The sequence below is a fragment of the Sitophilus oryzae genome, unplaced genomic scaffold (genome assembly GCF_002938485.1).
Source record: "Sitophilus oryzae breed Bouriz unplaced genomic scaffold, Soryzae_2.0 scaffold_165_pilon_pilon, whole genome shotgun sequence".
In the NCBI taxonomy this organism is placed as follows: Eukaryota; Metazoa; Arthropoda; class Insecta; order Coleoptera; family Curculionidae; genus Sitophilus; species Sitophilus oryzae.
This window is the reverse complement of record NW_022146347.1, coordinates 49486-75713: the sequence shown is the minus strand read 5'-3', so window position 1 is coordinate 75713 and position 26228 is coordinate 49486. Positions and strand designations below refer to the sequence as shown.

Genomic DNA, 26228 nt, shown 5'->3' with positions numbered 1-26228 from the left:
GAAGTAAAGTCAATATTTGGATGAAAATTGGTCTCTGGCAGTTTTTTGACATAAGAAATTTGATTTTCATGTTAAAATAACTCCTATTTGAAGGGGGCGCCACCTACACGTATTTTAACTGTTTTGAAGAGTAATAACTTTTCGTCCGTACCTGTATAAAACTACTGAGTGAAAAAATATACATCTCCGTGACTTTTTACGTAAAAAATGTTTCTTGGTAAAAATCGCTACGAACAACAGTTCTCAAAATATTTAGAATGGAAATAGTCAATACATGTTATTATTGACAAAAAATAAACACATTGAGTAGATAGTTATTTGACTGAAATAATAAATTTGGGAAATTTTTATTTTTTTAAATTAATCATAATTTTAAAACAGTTTCTGTTGCACTTTTGGCACAAAAACATTTGAAATTTATAATTTCAGTCTAATAACTATTTAGTCAACATGTTTAATTTATGTGAATGATGACAGGTACTGATAATTTCGATTCCGAATATCTCGAGAACAATTACTTGTAGCGATTTTTACCAAGAGACCTTTTTTGCCTAAAAAAACGTCGTAAATGTATATTTTTTTACTCAGTATCCCTCATCAAAATCAAATTTCTCATGTCAAAAAACTCTCAGACACCCATTTTCATCCAAATATTGCCGTTACTTCAGAAATTATTTGGAAAAAAATCGAAATAAAAATAAAATTTCTACACCCTGTATCTTCGAAACTAAGCATTTTAGGACATACATTTATACGAACTTTTTTACTTATTTTAATTTTATTTTAATTCTAACCTGACCACCCTGTATAAATCCATCATGGCGTCGTCTCTTGTTGTTTTTAACCAGTTTATTGATTTTATTTCAAAAATGACCAGATCATATTTCAACATTATTGGAGCGACAGAACGATAAACGATGCCGGACGCAGATGCGTATGAACTCTACTTAAGATTTTTGAGGCTTGCCAAATTATGGGTTATAATTTGTGTCAAATTATGGAAAATACCTATTTGTGAATTGTTTTTGCATTTTGGTTCGTGTTATTAGTTGTTTGTTTTGTGCTTTTGAAGTTAAGTGGAGGACAAATCGAGGGAAAATTAACTGTAGACCCAGAGCATAGTTTATAGTTAATATTCGATGCCCAGAGAGTTTTATACATCAACAAAGTTACCATCAGTAAAGTTTGTATACATCTCGTATATGTTACTAAAAACTGGAGAAACTGTAAAATAACGACATCACACGATAAGTAAATAACGAGGTAAATAATAGATTTTAGTACTGCAGAAAGATAACGTCAAAAGGTACTGTTTTAAAAAAATTAAAATTAATGTTAATTATAATCAACTTTTAAGGTATAAAATTCAGTAAGTGTTATTAACCTGCACTTAAAATATTTTGTTTTATTTATGTTGTGTTTATTTTATTCCCGCGATATCCCCAAAGCTGTTTACAGCAATATTAGAAGAAATCTTTCGTCAACTGGACTGGATGAAATGGTCCTATTAAAAATAGATGGAGAATATCGTAACCATCTAATATTCGCTGATGACACAGTTCTAATTGCCAATAGTCCTGAAGAACTATACTCTGTTTTTTTTTCTCAAGTAAGATTTCGACAGACGATGACAGAAGAAAAGCAGATGACGTTCCATACCAATCTATTTATTTTACTAAAAAAAGTTTCTAATAATTTTTAAGTTAACTATGGATGGGTTTAAATATAAATCCGTCATACGTTGCCTCTTGTTGTTTTTAACCAGTTTTATTGGTTTATTTCAAAAATGACAGATCGTATTTCAATTTTATTGGTTTGACGGAACGATGAACGACAAACGGATGCCGATGCGTATGAACTCGCCTTTAGATTTTTGACGCTTGTCAAAGTCTTGCCAAAATGTAGGTTATAATTTTGTGTCAACTTTTGTCAAATACTCTGCGTTTTGGAAGATGATGCATTTTGATTCGTGATATTACGTGTGTTTTGTGATTCAAAAGCCCTGAGACTGTATGATGAGTTATAACTCGTTATAACTCAGGAAACAGGTACACACAATAGATCTGTAAGGTCGCGGTGATTAACTCCCCTCCTAAACATTCTATACATTCTACATATTAATTAATTAAACAAAATCTGTGGCAAATAAAAAGAGCTATCCACAATAATTATAAGTAAACAATCGTGTGAGTACGATCAAAATAATCAAACATGGCTTTTTGGCACCCATGGCAAATATTATCTGCTAATTATTGATATGCCAATAAAAAATAACGATAATATTTGTATCTAAATTATATATTGAAAAACAAAATATGTTCTAAAACAGCTAATGAATAGATTGTGTGAAAAACCCTGTACTTGAGCGTTAAGAACATTTGCGAGTTAGTTATGGCTTCGATAACGTCGTAAATGTTTTTATAGTTATATTGGTTACTAGAATCCAGTATATTTTTTGTTGGAGTGAAAGTCAACAAATTCCTCATCATATTTTTTAACTCCCATAAAATACTGAGTTTTTATTACCTACATTTCATTAGCACTAAAATTGTGTTTTATTTACATATACGTAATAAAATTAATCAAAGGAATGACATCAAGTACCTGCTAATGAGAAGCTCATTAGCAACAATAATATGCAAGTTTCATAAAATATTGACATTTTTATTTTACTATATTGGCATTAAAAATATACTTTAACTGTTTTTCGAAGACCTACCTTTATATTGTAACCGCATCATCCATGGAGGTCTCTCAGATTTGCCCAGAAGGGAGACACTTCCAATATTATTGAATCAGACCCATCCAGCTTCTTGACTATATCATCGAAGACAGATAAAATAAAAAAAAATATACGGTCAATATGATGCTATTCAGAATTCAATATGAAAAGAACAGTCTTCAAAATGAAACTCGTATTCTAATCAGATATTGCCAAAAGCTATATTATGCCGGGTCCAGACCAAGCAGCGACAAGACAGAAACATTCATGTTTTACGACAAAATTGCGACAAATCCCATACCTTTCCGCGACATTTTTGTCTCATTTTTATTTTGTTTCAAAATTCGGAGACTTTTCAATGTCCCGTCTCGAGTCGGTAAAGATCAAAGTATGTCTATGTTTCGTTCGTATATTTTACAAGTTGTCGGCGCACTGTGGATCTATCGGCCTGTTCCATTGTGACCTTTTTAGAAATATTGTATATAAAAGTTGTATATAAAACAGAGATAAAAAATATTGTATATAAAACATGTTAAAACTTTTAAAAAATAGGTCTTTTGTAGATTACAGTTGACGGTTGGAACCTTTGGTATTACAACAGCAAAATAAACACTAATTCACCAACAATACACCAAAATACTTTACGTTTGCCCTGGAAGCGCGTTTCGCTAACCATGTTAGCATAATAGACATGTTCACTAATTTCTAATTTCAATGAATTTCGATAGCTACATATGAGTAAAAAAAAACATGGCACTCAAAATTTTTCTTAAAAACTATAATTTTCTCACATAAACGCAAAACAAAATTGAGAAATACAGCAAGGCTAGAAAACGTACCCGGCTCGAGGCTACCTGTTTTTGACGTCACTGCTTTGATCGATCGATGGCGTCCGTACGATCGTGCACTTGCCGCATTGTTTTACAGACGTTCGCGAAGGTGTATTGTTTATTTTCATTGTTTTGGTGTTTTGAAGAAGTAAAATGAGTTCAAATAAGTAGTGTTTTGTCCCTGGGTTTATTAATACTTCAAAAAATAATCCACATAAGTTTAAATCGTTACTTTGCGCCCCTTGCTTTTAATTCTTATTTTCTACTTTTAAGTGCATTTAATTTCAAGCTTGTTTTTAAAAAGTTTTTTTATCAATTTTTTCACTTGTAAATTTTTCGCTTAATATGGGTCCTATAGGGTGTCCAATTTAAAATGAAGTACTCATTTTATCTTGGAAATCGTTGAAGATACAAAGTCGGTTAAATGGAAGCAAAGTTGCGTATTTGTGTGCCCAAAAATAATCTATGTCTATTTTATTTTAAATCCATACCCTTACGACAAGGTGAAAAAGAAAAAAATTGAACATTTTCGAAAAACCACCATATTTTCTTTATTATTAGAGCTAAGGTAATCAAAATTTCAATATATGGGCAAGGCAACATGGCAATTTTAAAAATGATATCAAGAAAAACCTAGGCCTTCTATGTTGCTCACGGCCGAGGTCAGCTTTTATTTTTCTTATGAGCGCCATATTTAAATTTGGCATTTTAAAAATCCTTATTAAAAATGTTTTCAACCATGTATTTCAATATGGCGCTTATAGGAAAAGCAAAAGGACACTTCGGCCATGCGCAACGTAGTAAGCCTAGACTTTTTTGAACATGATTTTTAAAATTTCCATATTGCCTTAACCCTATGTTAAAATTTTGATGACCTTAGCTCCAATAATAAAGAAAATATGGTGGTGTTTAGAAAATGCACATTTTTCTTTTTCTCCCTGTATTTACGGTATTATTAACGGTATATGAATATTAAATAAAATAGACCTAGATTCTTTTTGGACACACAAAAACGCAACTTTTCTTCTATTTAACCGATCTTGTAACTTTAACGATCTTCAAGATCCTCATTATTCCCCATGTAGGTACCTCATTTTAAACTGGACACCCTGTATACGTGTGCGAATTTTCAGGTCAATACAATTAAAATTTAAGATTTGGCTCCTTCTCCTTAATACGGTCCTATATCAGATCAACAATACGATAATTTTACATTGTCTTAACTTCTATATACGCATGCAATTAATATACAAACTACATCCGAGCACAACGCGATATGTCGTATTCTAGCTTGTTCTGTTAGAAATTCCACAGCGTGCAGACAGCACCGTTTACTCGCGCGGAAGTACCGATCGAAGCAGTGACGTCAGGCCGCGTTTAGCGGATTCAAACGATTACGACAATTTCGCACGGATTTTTGAGGCATAAGCCTTTTACGGAATGTTATAAAACTTTGCATACTGAGTTTTAATGTCATAATGAATGATTTTATGAGAAGTAGGCACGTTTTAACTTTTTTTGTAAATATTTCTATTGTGTGCGAAAATAAAGTGTTTTGGTGTATTGTGGTGAATTAGTGTTTTATTTTGCTGTTGTAATACCAAAGGTTCCAACTCTCAACTGTAATCTACAAAAGACCTATATTTAAAAGTTTTAACATCGTAACTTTAATATATAAAATTGTAAACAGGCCACAATGGAACAGGCCGATAGCGATTTCAAAAATCTAATATAATATAGCTTTTGGCAATATCTTATTAGAATACAAGTTTCATTTTGAACGACTGCTTCTAGATATCACCAAAAATTTACTATATTTTTTAATTATTTACTACCATATTTTTTAATTATCTAAACAAGGAGATCGAAATCGACAAAATATCAAGATACAACTTTTAATCGCCATTAATGATAAGTCTTATTTTTACGTGAGGAATCTCCCGATGAGAGATGGCACGTGTTTTTTGAAACACCATGTATATGCTGGAATGAACTAAAAACATATAACATTTGTAGGTAATATGGAGGATAAGTATAGGATGTTATACATGAAATACTTCCAGAATTCTCTGAATAATCCAAAAATGAAATAATATACAAAGTGTTGCATTTAAAATAACAAAGTGAAGGGTCCAGGGGAAATACAAGGAAGTTTTCCATGAAAACTTAAAGAGATAACATCACGTATCGGGCTTTCACAGAATTACTCACGAAAGAAAACGCCTTGCGTAACCATCTTCTGATGCGTGTCAAATACTCGTCAGCGAGTAATGGCAGTAAGTAAGTAAGTATTAAATCCTATGAAAATGTATCATGTTTTCCCCTGGGCCTTTCAAGTTGGTATTGGCCACGTTTGCATTACAAACCCTGTATAATAAGATATTGCTAAAGAAAAGACTAAACATACCAATCTATGTCTCCAAAAGTTTTTGAGCAATCTTTTTTAATAACTCATTCCATTTGACTGATACACACAGCATTTTGTAGAGATAGTTCTCCAAATAGTATATAATACTAGCGTGTACCAACGACTTCGTTCGCGTCGAATTAATCATTTGTAATGGTGATGATAAAGCAATGCAAGAATTTCCATTAACATACAAACTGGATAAAATTTTCTCACATTTATGTCAGCATGAGAAATTTGGCGGCGATATTATTATATAACTTGGTAATATTTGAGGGGTAGTTTCATCTCGTTGGAATTTGACTTTCGAAAAATCCGTTTGCCAAAAATAAGCTTTTTACGTCAAGCAGTTTAGGCAGAATCGTGGTTAAGACATTATCCAACTTTTTGGTAACACCCTGTATGATTTTTTAAAAAAATTCAAAATATGTAAAAAACCCAAATAAATTATGCTTGTCCAAGCGTTTTCCCGAAAGACTAACCGTTTTTTAAATAACAAATATTGTAATATTTGAGGGGCGTTTACACCCTCTTGGAATTTGAAATTCGAGAAACCCCTCCTTATCGAACTTCTCTACACCCCACAGTCAATCCGTTTGCCAAAAATCAGCTTTAAACGTCAAGCAGTTTAAGCAGAATCGTGATTACTCAATGGTTATATTTTATGAAACACCCTGTATAAATTTATAAAAAATCTTAAAATATGTAAAACAACAAAATAAAATATACGTGTTTAAGAGTTTTTCCGAAAAACTCACCTTTAAATAAAAATATTTTAATATTTGAGAGATAGTTTCACCCCCTTAGAATCGAGTTTCGAAAAATCCCTTCTTATCGAACCTCTACACCCTAAAGCCAATCTGTTTTCCAAAAATCAGCTTTTTACGTCAAGCGCTTTAAGCAGGATCGTGATTAATCAATGACCAGATTTTTGATGACCAGGGAAACGACCAGAGAAAATACCCTGTATACATTTTTAAAAAATCTTAAAATATGTAAAAAACAAAATAAAATAAACGTGCTTAAGCGTTTTTTCAGAAACTTGACCGTTTTTTAAATAAAAAATATTGTAATATTTGAGGGGTGGTTTCACCCTCTTGGAACTGGAATTTCGCAAAATCCCTTCTTATCGAACCTCTACACCCTAGAATCAACCTGTATGCCAAAATTGAGCTTCTTACGTTGAGTGGTTTGAGCAGGATTGTGATTAATCTGTACGTCAGTCACTTAAGGATTTTATATATTAGTATAGACTAAAAAGAACACAGGAATACGCAACAACTATCAACAACACAACTAAGCAATACTCTATCCAATCATATAGTTGCTGGATTCACTCCTAAAGCACCCTGTATAATGAATAATACAACAACAGAAATAAAACAATCAATAAGAAAGCGTCGCGACAATACTTTTAAAGTTCAAGAGAAAAGGGGACCAACGCAGAAAAAAAGTCTCATCATATTGCGGTATTAAAAACCGATAAATTAGGGATGCTTATTGCCGAACGATTAACCAAAATTGATATAAATTACATGGTGAAATTTATTTTTGACCGGTCGGTCGTATTCGCGGTCAGGGTCGTTTATAATCGCGGCAGCTTTCAATACGTAATCAACGGCTTGTCATATTGTTGTTGTTTTCTTTCTTTTCTACTCGCGAGGGTCCTCGTTTAATTCGGCAAAGTTATTTTATTGTTTACAGTACAATTGATGAATGTTTTCTTGATTTAATGCTGTACTTTATTTTCCATTGAGGCGCCTGTCAAGTGATTGCGGTATTGATTTAATATAATGAAAGCGCTTTTCAGACAACTGATTTCGGATTGAAAGAAAACACGCGGTATTGTAATTATTTTTTATTTCCTGTATGCGTTGTTCACATTGTTTTGTTGCATAAAATATATTGTAGATGTGGAAGTAAACTGTACTGGAAAATGTCTTTGAGTGTCTTAGACCATTGGAGCATTCTCATTCCAGGTTACGGGTGGAGTCCTAAGTACAGGTACTTAAGTTCCGCTTTAAGTTGGTTTCCACTTGGGAAGCAGAACGGTTCTAGTCCAGTTAGTGAGGAGTGTTTGCTCCTTTTCTAGCTAGATCGTTTGCTTTTTCATCACCTTCTATTTCTTGGCCGTCTGGCACCCAGAGTAGAAAGACGTTATTTTCTTTGCCTAATTTGTTCAGCTTCTCTAAGTATTCTTTGACCAACTTGGAATTGATGGTTACTGAATTGATAGTTTTTAATGCTGCTTGACTTACGGATAATATGGCTATTTCTTGTTTCCAATAGTTCCTCTCTAGGATAAGATGTACGCATATTTCGATAGCCTAGATTTCGGCCAGAAGGTTACTGGGGAAGGGGAACTGTATTATAATATATTATATTTACATATGTATAATACAGGGTGGCCCATCGAAAATGTTCCGCAAGACATAACGGCCAGGATTTTTTTTTTCAAAAAATCCAAAAACACGTCAATTTTGTTTGTTAGGGGGACAACTTTTGCCCCAAAAATGATTGCAAAATCTTCAACCCTCTAAGCGGGGGTGTCATCCCCCAACTTTTTTCAAATGGGAAGGGGGGTCAAATGGCACCGCAATGAAAAGAGCTTCCTATTCTCTATATTTTCCGCTTCGTTTTTGAAAATCGGTCGAGTCATTGAGAAAATATGAAGAATTGAAATTTGAAAAGTTTATTTAAGCATTTATCAGAGTAAATGATAAGGATAAATTCCTTCGACCAATTTGCTGTTTTTTCTTATTATTTCTAGATGTTTACGCATTTTTTCACTTGCCACAAGGTTGAAGGATCAGGTGCGGTCTCAATATCGTTAAACTGACCCACAATAGAATTTCCAAAAACACCAGCCCGCGACGATTAAAATTGTCTTCGTTGAGTTCTTGTACCAACTGAATTTTGTACGGGTGGAACTTGTGTTTTTTTAATATCGTTTGGACACTTGTACGATTCACGCCGGTCGCGGTCTCATTGGCTAATTTTCTTGTACTCAGCGTACTAGCCATGGCAACTTGGCCCAATACGAATACCTCCATAGCTTCATTTACTACAGGATTTTCCCTCTGCCTCTTTTTATTCATAACGGAACCAGTTTTGTGAAATTTTGCTATTAAATCGCGAACAATTTTGCCATAAAGGTGTTTGTCAGGATGGCGTTCATTGAATATCTGCGCAAACGGATTGCCACATTCATTATTTTTCAAAATAAAGTTCGATTATATCTACTTTTTCTGCAAGTGAGTACACCATAATTGTTAAAAAGTTTAACGATATTGAGAAGAACTTCAACGCACAAGTCACAGAACAGCTATCTAGCAACTACCGCACCTGATCGTTTAACCTTGTGGCAAGTGAAAAAATGCGTAAACATCTAGAAATAATAAGAAAAAACAGCAAATTGGTCGAAGGAATTTATCCTTATCATTTAGTCTGATAAATGTTTAAATAAACTTTTCAAAAATCAATCCTTTATATTTTCTCAATGACTCGACCGATTTTCAAAAACGAAGCGGGGAAATAGAAAGCTCTTTTCATTGCGGTGCCATTTAACCCCCCTTCCCATTTGAAAAAAGGTGGGGGATGACACCCGCGCTTAGAGGGTTGAAGATTTTGCAATCATTTCTGGGGCAAAAGTTGTCCCCCTCACAAACAAAATTGACGTGTTTTTGGATTTTCTGAAAAAAAAATTACCCTGGCCGTTACGCCTTGCGGAGATGGGCCACCCTGTATATCTAATATTATTTACACATCATTATATATAGAATCCGAAAAAGCTCGATATCGTTTTCCAAATTTGAAATTTTTCTTCCAAAGGTTCTTAAAAAATATACGTACAATAAAAAAAGAAAATATAAGATTTTAAACATATTTTCTTGTGGATATAATAAGGTGATTTAAATATATTTTTACTTACTTAAAATTATAATTTTTAAATGGTATATTATATTTTTTTCGCGCAGAATGGAAGATTTGCCATAAAATTTTCTATTTTAAAAATGCCATAGTGTCATTGAGGAATTGTTGAAATATGACCATCTTTAGACTATATTTTTGCTTCACCTGGAATATTATTACATTTTTGCTTCTGTTTCTCGTAATGATACTAATTTTTGGAGAAAAAAATGTAGGTATTAGTAAATTAATTTCAGTGTTGAAATTTGAGTTATGCATTAAGAAAAGTGAATATATCTTCAAAAAAGACTTCTTTTTTGAAGGTATCTTACCACTAGGAGAAAATCTACAAAATAAAATAGTTATATTTTGTAAACACGGCTGCATTGATTCAACTAGTAGCGAATTAACAAGAAGCCTTTTTTGAAAAAAAATTTTTCTCTTTCTTTCTTTTTGAATATTTATCCTGAACGTAATAGCATACAGGGAGGTAAACAATATGATTCTTTCTCTTTCTTATAAATCTTCGACATTTTAAATTGAACACTTAACCCTTAGTGTTGTTTTTTAACTTACTCCAGTAGAGTCATTTAAAAAAGATGATTCTATTTTGTATTGAGTAGTTTATGTTTATTTTCATAAGTATATTATTACCATGACCACTATTCAAACTTTATATGCACTCTATGATAAAGTGTTCTGGGGTTCCCCATTTTCCCCACAGAATCTGCATTCGTCGTTGTTTCTTAGCTTCAATCTACTGAGGAGTTCAATAAGGGGACAGTGTCCTGTTAAAAACCCCGTAACAATTCGAAGATTGTTCTTACCTTAATCAATGAAAACCTTTAATTTTTTTCTGTCGAGTGTTCTGAATTAATATGTATGTCTCATTAATAATACTGCTACTCAACACGAAGTTCTGAAACACGCTGTATATTTCAAAATAATTTTAAATTGTGCACATTGTCTCCCCACATATACCCATAAAATATTTTGTTTCTACATCTTTCCGTTTTCGTATAATCAACCGAGGCGAATGAGGTGCGCCACCCTGTATACAGGACCCGAAAAAGCTCGTTATCGAGTTTCAAATCTTTTATTTATTATCTCGGAAACTATTAGATATAGGTATATGGAAGTAATAGAAAAATTAAAGTAATTCCCAAAAATGTAATTTACTTACTGGGTGTTCCATTTAACCTACCAAAGATGCTGCTATTTTTCTCTATCTACATAACTAAATAATTGACATCGATAGAGTATGTCCCCACCCCCCTCTTATATGTTCTCCATAAACGTCCAACTTACCATCGCTCGTGTGGATCGCCCTGTATAAGATAATCGGTTGTTTATTTAAATTGATGTTACGTGTTGACTTGTTAAAATATATTATAATTAACGCCGCATATTATTCAAGCGCAAGGCGAGTGGTGTTGAATAAAAAAATAAAAGCAATCGCCAAAACTTGCAATTCGGCCTACTGGTCTAAATTTTAAATTCCAGCTTGCCATAAAGTCGTATGCCTATACGATAAAAGTTCCGTATTGCGGGCCTACATACTTTCAGTCAAGATGATACTCGTATTTCTTACAATCAATAAAAGTCTTATCTGAAAACGCTGAATATAAATTAATTGGACGCCAATGGCTTATAATTAGATATCGGACACGGGAACAACGTATAGATTTAATCGTTTTTTCAACATTAAATTTTATTTCGTCAGGCACATATGCGTAGAAAGTTTCATTGAGAGGTACAGGATATGTCTATTGATGCAATTCTGCAATATCTATAAGGTTTTTTATAGAATACATAGGTTGTTTCAGTGAAGAAGACACTCTCGATCTCGCCAATAAATGAAACTATACAGGGCCCGGCAATAATGCGTCGGGCATCTATAGCTCCTATAATAAAAAAGTTGAAGAAATTTTGTTTAAGTATAAACCTAAAATATGTATGAGGATATATTTCAGAAAAAATATTTTAACTTCTACAGGGTGGCTCAAAAAAGTGTGAGTAGGTCAGGATATTTTTTTTTAAATGGATATCACTTTACATAATCCTAAGATATTAATAAATATGTTTTGATAGTTTTAAAGATATTAATAAATAAATAAAAAAATAATATTTTTACAGCTTTTTTTAAAAAAATTATTAAAAATACAAGAAATGTCCCGAAATCAAAACTATATTAGATATATAATATAGTGGGTCTGTACTTAACTTTCCTACAAATAATGTAATCTTGAACCATACAGGATGTTCAAAATTCTATGCCGAACTTTTTAAAATATAATTTTTTTTCGTTTTTTTTTAATGGGACATCCTGTATATTATTTCTTTGTTTGATGGAGAATTAAAAAATGAACATTTTTTGTATATAAAGTATTTCAAAATTTATAGCGGTTTCGCAAATATTCGCTATTTTATTACATATGGCAGACAAAAATCATTAGTTGGCTTTGATAAAAAATTGCCGTTGAAAACCCCATATTATGTAGTGACGTAAAATTACCGGTAATTTATAAATCGGTAATTTAAAAAAATACTTTTTTTAAATAATATTTTTGTTATTTCAAAACCGTAAAAACGTTAATTTCAAAACTGCAAAAAAATGCAAAAACATTTTTTAAGCTAATTAGAGTCTGAGTGGCCTATATTGTAGTACGTAATAGAGTAGATAATGGTAAATCATCCGCAAACACGTCATCAGGTTCTTCTTTCTCTTTCGTTAATTGAGTCAAGTCTATTACTTCGAAATCGATATCTTCCTCTTTTTCCATTTCCTTCTCAGCAGCTTCTACCATTCTTAGATGTTCTTCTCCACTTAGTAAATCATAATTATTGGCAATATAAGTAAGTTTTTCGGCCCTTTCCATGGTAAGTCTGTTTTTTCTTGACCGATGAACAAATTGATAAGTAGTATACGTACTAAAGGTTCTTTCAGTTGCGGCTGTTGACGATGTGGTAAATTTAAAATGACCACAGCCAACGTACTCATTTTAGAACTGGCAAATGAAAAAGAGTAGACCGGAAAAAAAGTAATATTTCCAAAGTTACCGATCTTGCGGTAATATGGATAGTGATATTACCAAAATTACTGGTAATATTACCCTTATTTGCATCGCTACCCATATGTAATATAAAACCACGAATATCCGCAATACCGTTAAACATTTCGAAATACTTTAAATACAAAAAGTGCTCATTTTTTTAATTCTCCATCTAATAAAGACATAATAATATTGTGTTCCATTTAAAAAAAACGAAGAAAAATTATTTTATATCTTAAAAAGTTTGGCATAGAATTTTGAACACCCTGTATAGTTTAAGATCACGCTTTTGTAGCAAAGTTAACTACAGACCCACTTAGTACGCACAGTAAATACCTAATATAGTTTTGATTTCAGGACATTTCCTTTATTTTTAATATTTTTTTATAAAAGGCTGAAAAAATATTTTTAATTTATTAATATCTTAGAAAGTATCAAAACGTATTTGATAATATCCTAGGATTATGTAAAGTGATCAAAAAGGGAGTCAAAAATGCAATAATTTCCAGGAGGTTCCATTTAGGACGTTCCATTTAAAAAAAATAATTCCGAACCACTCGCCCTTTTTTGAGCCACCCTTTAGAATCTATAATATTTTCCTGAAATACATCCTCCAGTACTTTAGGTTTGCACTTAAACAAAATTCCCAAGTTTTTTTTATTCTAGGAGCTACAGATGCCCGACGCACTATTGCCGGACCCTGTAGAAATCACTTAGCTTTCCTACTTATGGCAACTAATAGTCTGTCCAGCTCACTGAATAAAAAAAACTAAAGGTGAGTTTATATGCATCCGTCATGAGTCGTCCGTCGTTGGTTTTATACAATTTTTATACAATTACAATTGCTTTATATAAAAAATGACAGCTTATACTTAAATAATGATGGAGTGACGCATGAGGGAACAATGGACGACGCATTACGGCTGCATATAAGCCCACGCTAAGAAAAGCATGGACATAGCTAGGTTTTGACTTAGGGTGAGGCAACAAAAATGTCAACTCAATTTCTCTCCAGAATCAATCATTTTATAAATGCATCAATTCGGTTTACTGTTTTTACTTAACTACTTATCACAGCTCCAATATAAACGCATTGAAGAAGGGTACCATTGAATAGTTATTATTACCGCTATTTTAAATATTCTTATTGGTTTTATCGCAACTCCAATATAAGTATGACGGTATGACCCAAGGCCGTGTTTTTGTTGGAGCTGTTATAAACTATAAAAACAAAAATAATGACCAAAACGAGGTCAGAAGAAGATGTCTAAAGATAATTTTAAAAAAAAATTCAATATCTACACTTATTTAAAACTTCTATCTTTCTGCCGAGGAGGAAGTGGAAAGACACCACCTACCTGCTGAGCCTTATTCAGGCCCAGAACTCCAATGCGAGGACGTCGAGTTGGGGAGTCGTCAACTCGAGGAAAGAGGGTCATGGTTAGGTCCTTACAATAAGAATTGACCTCAAATCCAAGGAGGTAATAGAGAAAGAGGGATATATCCTCTATTATAGATTCGGGACAACACTGGTATAAGGTCTAAGGAGAGACCAAGTTAAAGAGATGAAGAAAATTGACAGACAGATCCTCACAGGTACCTCAGCCGGAGACAAACTCCTCCACTGTGAAGGGCATGGAGGGCCAAACCCCAACCGTGGAAGGGTGTATACCCTCGGAGGAGGAACATCTGTTGTCAGAGGAGAAAGGGAAATACCCTGCCCCCTCTACAACATGTATGATGGATTATAGACTGTATGATGAGTTATGTCCATTGTCTAACATTTCTCAGCCCAAAACAGTTTCTTCCTTCCGATACCCCTCCGGCCTTCGATAAACAGATGCAAGAATTGATATTTGGGGTTTCGCATTATGTGTGTGCCCCAGGTATGCGGTCTTTTTTCTTTTTAATCAATTCAAACAATTCGCGCTGTTTGTTAATACGTCTCAGAACATTTTCATTTGTTAACCTAGCTATCGAAAGTATCTTCAGGATTCTGCGATATATAACAAAAACATCTCGAAAGCCTCTAGTTTATTAATGGCAGCCCAACCTTCTATGCAATAAAGGAGCACCGACCACCACACGGAACACTTTACGAATCTTAATCTGAGGTTAAGGTCAAAATCAGAACAGACAGAAAGTACTTTTCGAAACCTCAAGAATGCCTGCCGAGGTTGTTCGATGCGACATTTAATTTCGTTGTCTGATGTCCAATCTTCGGAGAGCCAGATGCCCAAGTATTTAAATTTATCTACTCTTTCTATGGGCCTTGTGTTAAATGTTATGATGAAGTTTTTAAACACATCTGGATTTCTGGATATTATCATAAATTTGATTTTCTTGATGTTCATGTTTAAACCCATTGATTTGCTCTGTTCTCCTACTTTGTTGACTAGTGGTTGTAGGTCGTGTACTGCAATCTGCAATCAAGACCGTATCTTTGGCCTAGCGGATATTATTTATCCATACTCCGTTAACTTTTACGCCCATTTCTACGTCCTCTAGAACCTTTTGGAAGATAGCTTATAGTACAAATTGAATATGAGTGGAGACAGAACGCAACCCTGTCGCACCCCCCTTCTAACTTGTATAGGATTGGACATGGTATTGGCCAATTTTATTTGTGCTGTTTGATTCCAGTATACTGGAAATCCAGCTGTTTGGTTACAGTATAATACTAATTCTACATTCTATTTAAAACTGACTAAAACTTCTTCTTCTTACAGTGCCATACTCTATATAGAGCGTCGGCTACCTCTCGCATGTACTTGTGATGTGTGTCATCAGTGTTTCACAAGTACACGGGACATACAGTTTATTGCCGAATCCGAACGGCATATTTGAGAGGCTGTACAAGGCAAATATACTCAAGGTGGTTTGCCATTGCCTTCCTTCAGGTGGCGATGGCGGCTCGTTGTGCGCTCTATTTAGATAAATAAATATTTTTATTTAAATAAATAAAGCGCCCGTACTGGCTGGGGATCGAACCCAGTACCTTCCGCTCCGCAGATCGACACACTAACGCTGGAGCTACGGCCGACCACAAACGACTTAAACTTAAGTAATTAAACAAAAATAAGTATTTAAACAACAGGAATTTCGTAGAAAATAACACGTACCTAATCTAGTTTATAGAAATCAATATACTTTCATTTAAGAAATGAATCCTATTTCTTACGATCAATAAACGCTGAATATGAAATTGAGTACTATTTGCTTCTAATTAATATTTTAATTAGATGTGTCAATTGCAAGAAAAAAATGGTTCGAATTTCTGTAGTTCTAGTTCTATTTATTCAAAAATGCATGGGAAAGTTTTGTCCAATATTAGCACTTTCTATAGATATTAAGATGAGTCTTATTTAAATTAGTTGAGTTAATTTATATTTTTTTTGTTTAATTTAAAAAAAAGTTATGTCTTATATACAGGGTGAATCTTAAATAAGTGCAAATATTTTTAGAAGTAGTATATTTCCACCCCTGAAACAAATTATATTTTTTAACTAATTTTTTTTATTTTTAGTTAAATAAAATAACTTCTTAACAATATAGCAACATATCTAGTTAGTAGATTAAATTTACAAGAAAGAAAACTGAGAAAAGACCCAGTGGTCTCAAAATGTGAGCAAAAAAATCATTATTTTAATTTTTAAAGCGAAATAATTCGGTTATTCTCGGTAGATCTTCCAGCCATAAAAATATTTGCACTTATTTAAGACTCACTCTGTATAACAATAGTCTCTTAAAAATATATTATAAATAAAAAATATAAAAAATATTAAAGTAAAATATTTTGATGTTAACAATTTATTGAATTATTTAAAACAGTTATTACAGATATGTAGTTATGTATAATGTCATTGATCTTTTAATGTTGCTAATCGCCTATAGATTATTTACTAAATTAATCTGCACTAAAGCAGAATTTATTATAAACAATAATGTTTTAAAAGGTGTATTAAAGCTACTCCATCTTACACAAAAATTTAAGGTCATTTACTTAAATATATTAATAAATAGTTAATATATATTTTACAATCATTTATTTTGAGTATTAGTTTAAAACCTATACATAGTGACCTAGTATTCCAAAAAGCATCCATATAAAGTTTACCTAATTTAAGATGTTCGTTCCAATTTTAAGTATACGGGCAACAGTTGCATGCGCATATTAAAATAATATTTTTATGAACAGAATGATTAAAATATTTACATTAAAGTTGTTGTTTTTTAAAAAGTTGTATTTGTTTCACTCAATATATCTAAAATAAAATTCGCTTTGGATTATAATCCATAATAAGTAGATTTTGAAATATGATCTTCGTTTGAGGCTAAATTTTCTACATATACTGGGCGTCCCAATATTCCGTGGATATAGAAGTATTACGTATTGTTGAAATTAAAAGAATTTAATTAATCAAAATTTACCTCTATTATACAAAAGTTAATATTGTCATATTTGACAGTTAGATAATCACATTTTTAGAAGCCACTAATTGCGAGGTTCTGAAAGAAGCTTAAAATTTTTTTGGAGTTTTGAATTATTTTTCAGATATTTTTTAATAATTAGTATTATTAGTGAATGGTTAAAACTAAAAAAATGTTTTATAACATGTAAATTAACTAGAAGTCCCAATCTAATCTTAATCTACTATCTGTAAGTGTTCCACCATCTGTAAATTATTTTCGGCACTACAGTCGGTTTATGATTTATTACCTCACTAATATGGTAGTGTTGCAGTGGACTACAAACAAATATTATTTACCATATTAGACCCATAAGCTATACCGGATGCGTCTCAAAAATGGCTCACCCCCTATAATTTTTTTATTTTTTCAGATAAAAAAAAAGATTTGGTATGTTAGTATAAGACATAAATTAGGATTGATTGACGTATTCAGTTGTTTTTGGTCACTTCCTGTTTCACCGGAAATAACTGCAACTTTTGATTTTTAAACGGCACCAACATATATTTCTACTTTATTCGGTAGAAAATGACACTCTGAATAGAATGACATATCATATGTCAACATTTGACATTTTCGCATAAGGTTTATTTGAAGTTGTAATATACGGTTCATAACGACAATTGACTCGAAATACCAAGTGTATGTAATGTAAGGTACCAAATTATTCGTAAAAAAATGCTTTTTTCAAATAAGCTAATGAGCCACCATTTTTCCATTTGAAAAAATTGAGATATGATTAAAAATACGATTTGGACATCTTTTAACTGGCCAGGACAAGCCACGCAAAACATTAGAACATCAAATTTATTTTTCCGACGTTCCTTGATTAAAAATTAGTGTTTATAACACAGCCATGGCACTCTAGATTGAAATTTAAAAATAAATTTTGTTTTAGGCGAAAATGTCAAAAATTGACATATTATATGTCATTCTATTCAGAGTGTTATTCTCTATCGAATAAAGTAAAAAAATACCGAGGGTGCCATTTAAAAATCAAAAGTTGTAGTCATTTCCGATGAAACAGGAAGTGACCGAAAACAATTGAATATGTCAATCAATCCTAATTTATGTCATATACTAACATCGATAACATTGAAATTTTTTGAAGTTGACGAGTCAGTCGGAAAATTGTAACGTTTTTAGTTCGTTACATGTCTTTTTTATATATAATATATGATGTCTGGCCTATCATCACCGGATTCCCTCTCGTTCAGGCCGGATAGTTTATTTGACGCGTAATTTTTACGTTCTCTAGTCGGCAACCCTGCTATCGTTTCACTGTTCTGTGGAGGCGCTGTCAACATCGCTTCTGTCAACTCTCTCCGTGCTTAACTTCACTTGGCTTTGACCGTCCGACTGTCACCGTCAAAAAAATCCTTGCTTCGAGAAACTGCAATTATAAAAATCTTGCTGTATAATTTGAATCAGCTGCTATTTCGAAGTTACAGGGTAGAGTTTTGGATGTCCCAACTTAACTTGTATTTGTATTTTTCTGGCACGTTGGCGTCACTTTTCTTTTGTCTTCCAGAATGTCACATTGAAGAAAGGACATGTTCTTTATTATTTAGTGAGCCCTCGGAAGTAACTCGAGAGTTTCGTATTTTTAGGGTCCAAGGTACGGACTAATTACAAGGTACGGGCATTATCCAAGGTCCTAGTAGTATCCCAGGTACGGGTAGTGTTCCCCTGTATCGTTGTCTTATGGACGGACTGTGTCCAGGTTATGGTCCAAGCTTATGGCCCAGGTTACGGACATTATCCAAGGTCCTAGTAGTGTTCCAAGGTACGGGTAGTGTCCCCATATTGCCACAGTATGGATACAGCGTAAGCCCCATGCTGCTTCGCTCCCGTTTCTAAGCCTGGATCGCCGACAGACAGTACAGAGATGCGAGACCACCTCACGCTGTTACTGTTTGAAGCAAGATTACGTAAAGAATAGCTAAGTGTAGATTTAAGTTCTAGTTTTACATTTAACACCTAAAACATTTTCAGTCTTAAACAATAACGTACATCTTAAGTAATATCGTACAGACTATGTTTAGTGGTTAATATTGAGATGGCCAATTTTCTATTTTTTTATTGTTCTCTTACTATTATATATACTTACTCATTATATTACTATCTTAGTCCTATTATGAATTACTATTAAAGATAGTTTAGGATTGCATCATTAGTTTCATTTAAAATTAACTACCAATATGTATTATTAGCCCCAAAAGAAAAGTGGGGCATCTCTACCGGATTTACCCTATATGGGGGGGGGGGTGTTGAGGCACCAAGTTTTTACACCTTTTAAAAGGATAGGATTGGAAAATGTAACCTAAACATCAGAAGAGGACCACAATAGACCCGACGACGTCGCAGTGGAACAGGCCGATAATCACCTCAAAAACCTAATCTATATTAGAGCACTTCTATTTTTGCATATTTTTGTAATGTTATTTTACAAATATTAATACAAAGTGTACTACAAATATATTAATACAAAGTATTAATAAAGTAAAACAAATATCATTACATATTCTCTGTTAACGCCATTACTCAGACCTACTCTGTTCAATTTGCTCTGCGAAATTTATAGGTGAAAAACTATGGAATAATGAAAGTGCTTATCTAACAACCACCAGAGAACTTATAAAATGCTTCAAGCGTTTGTGCCAAAAATAGCTGAAATTCAGCTATTTTCCTATCAATTTCACTATTCTAATCCGATTATGTTTGATTTAAGCGTGTTATAACAACGAACTAAATAGAAGCTTGTGGGTGTTTAAAAGGATTTTTACAGTTTGGCTCTTAATTATTTATTTATGGCTGACAAGAACCCGCTGAATTTATGTAACACGTTATGCTACCTAATTAAAAGCTACGCTAAAATGCTTTTAATATTAAGCACAGGGGAATTCGCAGTACACGATTTTGATTATATAATTGGTATTTTTTTAAATATTGCAAGTTTTGATATTTGCATACTATATGTTATTAAACAATAATACAATATACTTCAATTTTTTTGGTACATACTATTCTAGAAAAATATGTTTCTCTGTTAAAACGTTTTTTTTTATATAAAATTTAACCGATTTGTTTTTATCACTATGTCGATGGCATAAGATAAAGGCTGGAGGATTTTGAGGTACTCTTCAATATATTCGAGATAAATATCTTTCGTTCGCCTTTAGGTCTGCATAACAGAGTCGAGAATTCACTTGATTTGCTTGAAAGACAACAAACTCAATACATTGCTAGGTGGTACTGATTTTTTTATCTGCTGTCTGGCTATCTAATAGTTTAAAAAGAAAAGCTTAAAAACCCGTTAAAAATCTATTATAAAAATATATAAAAATCTGACATAAGTCTATTAAAAAGACTTAAATCTTTTTCTATTTCTGAATAAAGATTTAAATCACAAATCATTTTGAAAATTACTTAAATTTTAAATCTTAAGTCAGCTTTCGAAAAATGACTTAAAATCAAAAGCCCATCATTTTATTAAGTCATTAAAATGATTTAAATAAAAAAAAGACTTAAGCGTTTTGTGAGTTTGCAGCTCTGTATATATGTCGAAATGTTTATACATATAATTATGTATAAATATTTCTTAAAATAAAGAATTTTATGTAGTATTTATTTTTCAAAGCAATCAATGGTCTTAACGAGTAACAATTTTGAAAATGTGCATATAACATTACATTAAACCTAATCAGTAGTCATAAATACTTTAATTAAATATTAAAAATTTATCATTTTTAATGTATTGTCAAGGCTTAAGTGTGTATAAACTTTTCTTGTAATAAAGAATTTTATATCATATGCATTTGTTTTTCAAAATTCTCAACAACGAATAACCAATTTTGAAAATCTACATAGCACATCGCAATATACATAATTCAAAGCATTCAGATCAATTAAATCACAATGATCTGAAAGAAGCACTGATACTTTCAGTCAAGCACTAATAAACACTTTATTTAATAATTGGAAATTCATGTGTCAAATTCATGTCTTAATGTGTGTGTCATTCATGTCTTAATATTACTTATACATATAACGAAAAACAGGAAAAACTAACTAGGTAATGTTTCAACTTTGGGACTGCAAACATTACAACTTTTATTCTTAGAGGATTTGTCAAATTCAGTTAATTAGCTGCTAAGAACTGTTAATTAATTTAAGTTCTTAAGAGTTCTTAACAGCTTTTCTCAAAACGTCTAGTAACACTTTGGAGAAATGTGTAAAGGCAATAAAACGACGTTATTTATAAGTATTTCAGAAGTTCAAAAGACGAATATCATTCAAGGAAAAATATTAGATAAAATCATTTGAAAGATTCTTCGGTATCTTGAACTAACACTAATGTATTAATGTATGTTTTGGGTAAATATGAAAATTAACGAATAGTTATTAAAACTTTGTTAAAATACTGATAAGTATACAAAAACAGCGGGAAAAAAACTATATGACATTCCTAATTTTCCAAATCTCGAACACCATGACTTTGATTCTTAGAGCGTTTGTATGGTTTGTAATAATTAAGATAGATCTTCACAGTTTTTTTTTCAAAAGGCTATTCTTAAACACCAAGCAAGCAACAGGCAACTGAGAAGTACTTCAATGATTAAAAGAAGACGACCAAGAAAATATTAATTAAATAAATAAAAGCAAAAAAGACCTAATGCAGATTAGGTACTTTTAATTAAGCACGTGTTGCTTTCAGAACTGAGATTCAGGATGAAGAGGATTCAGGAGAACAGGATTCAAGATCGAACGCGAGTAGTTTGTACAGCTATTGTGAAGCACTAATACTTGAATTAAAAATTAGTTTTGTTGCACTGTTAAATAGAGAATATGACTTAAATTATATTTAAACCAAAGAGAATATAAATTAAAAACATCGTAATTTACCATTTTTTTTTGCAGCTGTCCATTCACTTAAATTCTTAATAGGATTTGTTTTTTTATGTAATATTTTAAGAAAAATGTAGACAAGCCTGTACAATGATATTAAAAAATACATGAAGGTTCAACAGACATTCAGTCAAGCAGTACCTAATACTCGTCTCAATTTAATATTGGAAATAAATTATATTTTTGGTGTATTATTTTAAATATGAGTTTAATATGTATAAACAAACGCAAGGATATCTAAAGACATAACTCATCACTGATGCAATTAAAACAAAAAAAGTTATAAAAGACTTTGAGGATCGGACAAACATTATCATTGGAATTAAACAAATTCAAAAAGATCTCAAAGAAATAAAAAACTTCAGTAATTTCATTCCACTACTAATAGATAAAGTACTAGAAATGGAATAATATTGGTCCAATATCAAAATAAAATAACATAATTTATCAAAGCATGCTTAGAACTAATGACATACCTGATTTTCCAACTTTGGAACTTCCCAACACCACGACTTTTATTCTTGGAGCATTTGTCATTTTCAGGGAAGCTCTTAATAGTCTTTCATCAAATGCTTGTCTTAAACACCAACTAACATATCTGAAAGATGTCTCTAAGTTTCCGAAAAATGTAGCACCACAACGTTATCAACAAGTATTTCAGTGATCAAAATAAGATGATTATCAATAAAATCAAATAAAGCAAAAAAAGATCTGAAGAAGCTTCGGTACTTTCAATTAGGCACGTGCTGCTTTCGGCTCCAAAGAGTCGTACGCGAGGAGCTGTTCGCGGTCGCCGCGTCCTCGGTGAACGAGTTACTGCGAGACCGTGGTACTTGTGGTACTGAGCGTCCGCAGCGCAGAATTCTCGCTGTTCGTTCTTCCTAATCGGGAGTACGACTGGCGATGGCGACTGGTGCAAGTGATTCGCGTGTCAGCGGTCGAGACGAGACGAGACCCCGTCGAAGAGCGCCTGCTGGTGGTGACGACTTGGCGGAGTCGAGTACCGCAGATCGTGGCGGTACGAAGGTACTGCCAGATCGGAGTTGGCGATCTTGTGTCTCGCAGGAGAGTGGTGGTGATGGGTGGGTTTTGGGATAAAATCGGTGTAAATGCATTACGTTTTTCTTTCTTAATTAGGGTGTTTTGTGCTTTGGGCCGAGTTTCTATCAAAACAATATACACACACCGGAAAAGTCTAGGGATATTACATTTTTATTGAGCCATCGTCAGTAATTTTATTATTTGCATTTCTGATATAATAAAATTAAAATAAATAAATAGTTTACAGAACGTATTGGAAATAAAAATGTGAAATTTACCGAATTTTTCAAATTTACTTTGATTTTTATTGAACTCAAAAAAATACACACATTTTTTTTTATTCTAAACTGTGAATTAAAAAAAAAGATAAAACCATTTTTAGGTACTTAATAAAGGGTATGGCCTCCTCTACTGTTCATTACAGCCCTCCATCGTCTCTCCATGCTCCTGATCAGGTTGTCGATCTCTTCTTGAGGTACAGCCTGCCACGCTACATTCACGGCCCGAACCAGATCCCTACGAGTTTCACGAGGCACACCCATTCTCAAAATTCTTCTTTGGACCGCGTCCCATACGTGCTCGATGGGGTTCAGGTCAGGAGATAGTGCCGGCCAGGGCAAGATGTTTAATTGATGAGCATTGATAAACTCGCTTACCACTCTGCCTGTATGAGGATGTGCATTGTCATGCATGAGAATGAAGTTTTTCCCAAAATCATTGGCATATGGAAACACGACAGGCTCAAGAATTAAATCACGATATGTGATTCATGTTAGAAACCTTTCAAGAAAAACGAGATCGGTTTTTCTGCCTAAATGGACTCCTCCCCAGACCATAACTGTTCCACCTTGATAAGGGTGCACTTCCTGAACATGATCCAACCGAATAAGATTTCCCAGTTCTCTCCATACCCTAAGCCTTCTCGAATCCGGATGAATTCCAAAGCGTGACTCATCCGTGAAGAGAACATTGGCCCATTGTTCATTCGACCACTGAACATGATCTTGAGCCCACAAATTTCGTACCTCTCGATTTCCTCTCGTTAAGGGTTAAGCTCTCCAGGAGCGTCTGCTTCTTAAGTTGACCTCTCTTAATCTATTGCGAACAGTGTCATGACTAACGGTTAAATTATGTGCTTCCTGGAGAATTAAACTAAGCTCTGGTGCTGTAAGAGTCGGTCGGCGTCGATCATTTAATTGTAAAATATGATCTTGCTGAGGGGTAGTAATGCGATGTCGCCCTGTGTGCCTTTCAGCAACATAACCACTTTCACAGTAGCGTGCTCTTAATCGCGATATTACACTTTGCGTTGTATTTAAAGCTCTAGCTACGTCGATTTGGCGCATTCCAGCTTCAAGCATACCCATGGCCCTTAGCATTTCGTCTCTGTTAAGATGTCTACGCTTCATAATGTCGTTTAATACTAAACAGAGTTATTTGAATCAATTTTGGCCAGTTATCATAAAAACATAGCCAGTACAGGTTAAATTCGAACAATTGATGCTAGGTGCTTTTTATACATTTGACAAAAAATGCACAAACACTTCTGCAAATATCCCAAATTTAGAAATAACTAATGTGACTACTTCGTTTCAATCGAAGTAGAAAGAATCGGCCTACAAATATGTGGTTGTTTATTCAAAACATTTATTTTTAACTTTAATAAAATGATATCCCTAGATTTTTCCGGTGTGTGTATCTTGACTACATTGTCGTCAACTTATAACTTCTTCCTTCTTCATACTAGGCGAATCGCCTGTTTGGTTTCGTCGTCTCTACTGGTCAGACTGACAAGTTGTCGCTCCATCGTTTTCGTGGACGTCCTAAGCTTCTGCGACCTAGCGGTGATTTGTCGCGTGCAAACCTCACTATCCTTCTGTTGTCGATTCTGCTGATATGCTCGTCCCATTCTTCCTTTCTGCTGAGTACCCACTCATTTACATTTTCCACCTTGCATGCTCTTTCCTTTCTCTCCCTGTCCAGAACCGTCTTTCTAGCTATTCTGCGTAATACTCTCATTTCGTTTGTCTCTAGTAGTTTAGTTTTTGCTGTATCAGGTCGAGTTTCTGCAGTGTATGTCATTATTGGTTGTAACGTTGCCTTGTAAATTCTCGCTTTAGTTTCAACCTTTATGTTTTTATATCGCCATATTGTGTCATTCTGGCATCCTGCTGTTCTGGTTGCCTTCGTTGTCCGCTCTCGCACCTCCGCCTCTACATCGCCATATCGTGATATTTCTATGCCTAGACACTTGAACTTCATTTCTTGCTTTATAACATTGCCCTCGACTTCCAGTTTGCATCTTAGTGGTACTAACTTATAATAATTTTGAAAAAAAAATACATCAAATTATTTATGGCCTCAGAGGGACTTCCTAGTGACACGGATTCCCTGCGTAGGCTGTATTATCGCCTCCACAACGTCTATGGTATTGACTCAGCTGAAGTAGATGCGGATCTTTCTGCCTTCAGGTCTTTCTTTTCAACGGAAAAACTCCAACAGCTTCAGAGAATTAAGGAAAGTCATACCAAGTATTTCTCCAATGGCTCTCCAAATAAAAATAAAAATTTTGACGTGAAATGACGCGAACAGAGGATCAAGCACCCTCTGAAAAACTAGACGATAGCAAGCTTAGTGTTTTTTTAATTAATATTCAGTCCTTAAGACATAAAACGGATGAATTATATATTTTATTAGAAGAGCTCAATTTTCCAGAAATTGTTGCCATAACTGAACATTGGTTAAATATGGATGAGCCTGTATTTGTCAAAAATTACACTATATTAACTAGATTCAATAGAAGTAACTCATCTCATGGAGATACTATGATAATGTCTACTAACAACGATTTTTCGGCAGTAATCTAAGTTCGATACTCTAATATCCGA

The 26228-nt window shown here is 33.2% G+C and overlaps 1 protein-coding gene across 1 annotated transcript in view; it reads right to left on the bottom strand.

The window, feature by feature from the left end:
- The window catches only part of LOC115880875 (ras-related and estrogen-regulated growth inhibitor-like), a 404377-nt gene extending 381068 nt beyond the window's left edge, over positions 1–23309 (bottom strand). The window contains exon 1 of the mRNA XM_030898199.1: positions 22776–23309. Within this exon, the coding sequence (XP_030754059.1) occupies positions 22776–22836 (61 nt within the window). The 5' untranslated portion in view covers positions 22837–23309. The remainder of the gene's footprint in view (positions 1–22775) is intronic.
- Positions 23310–26228: the final 2919 nt, after the last annotated feature.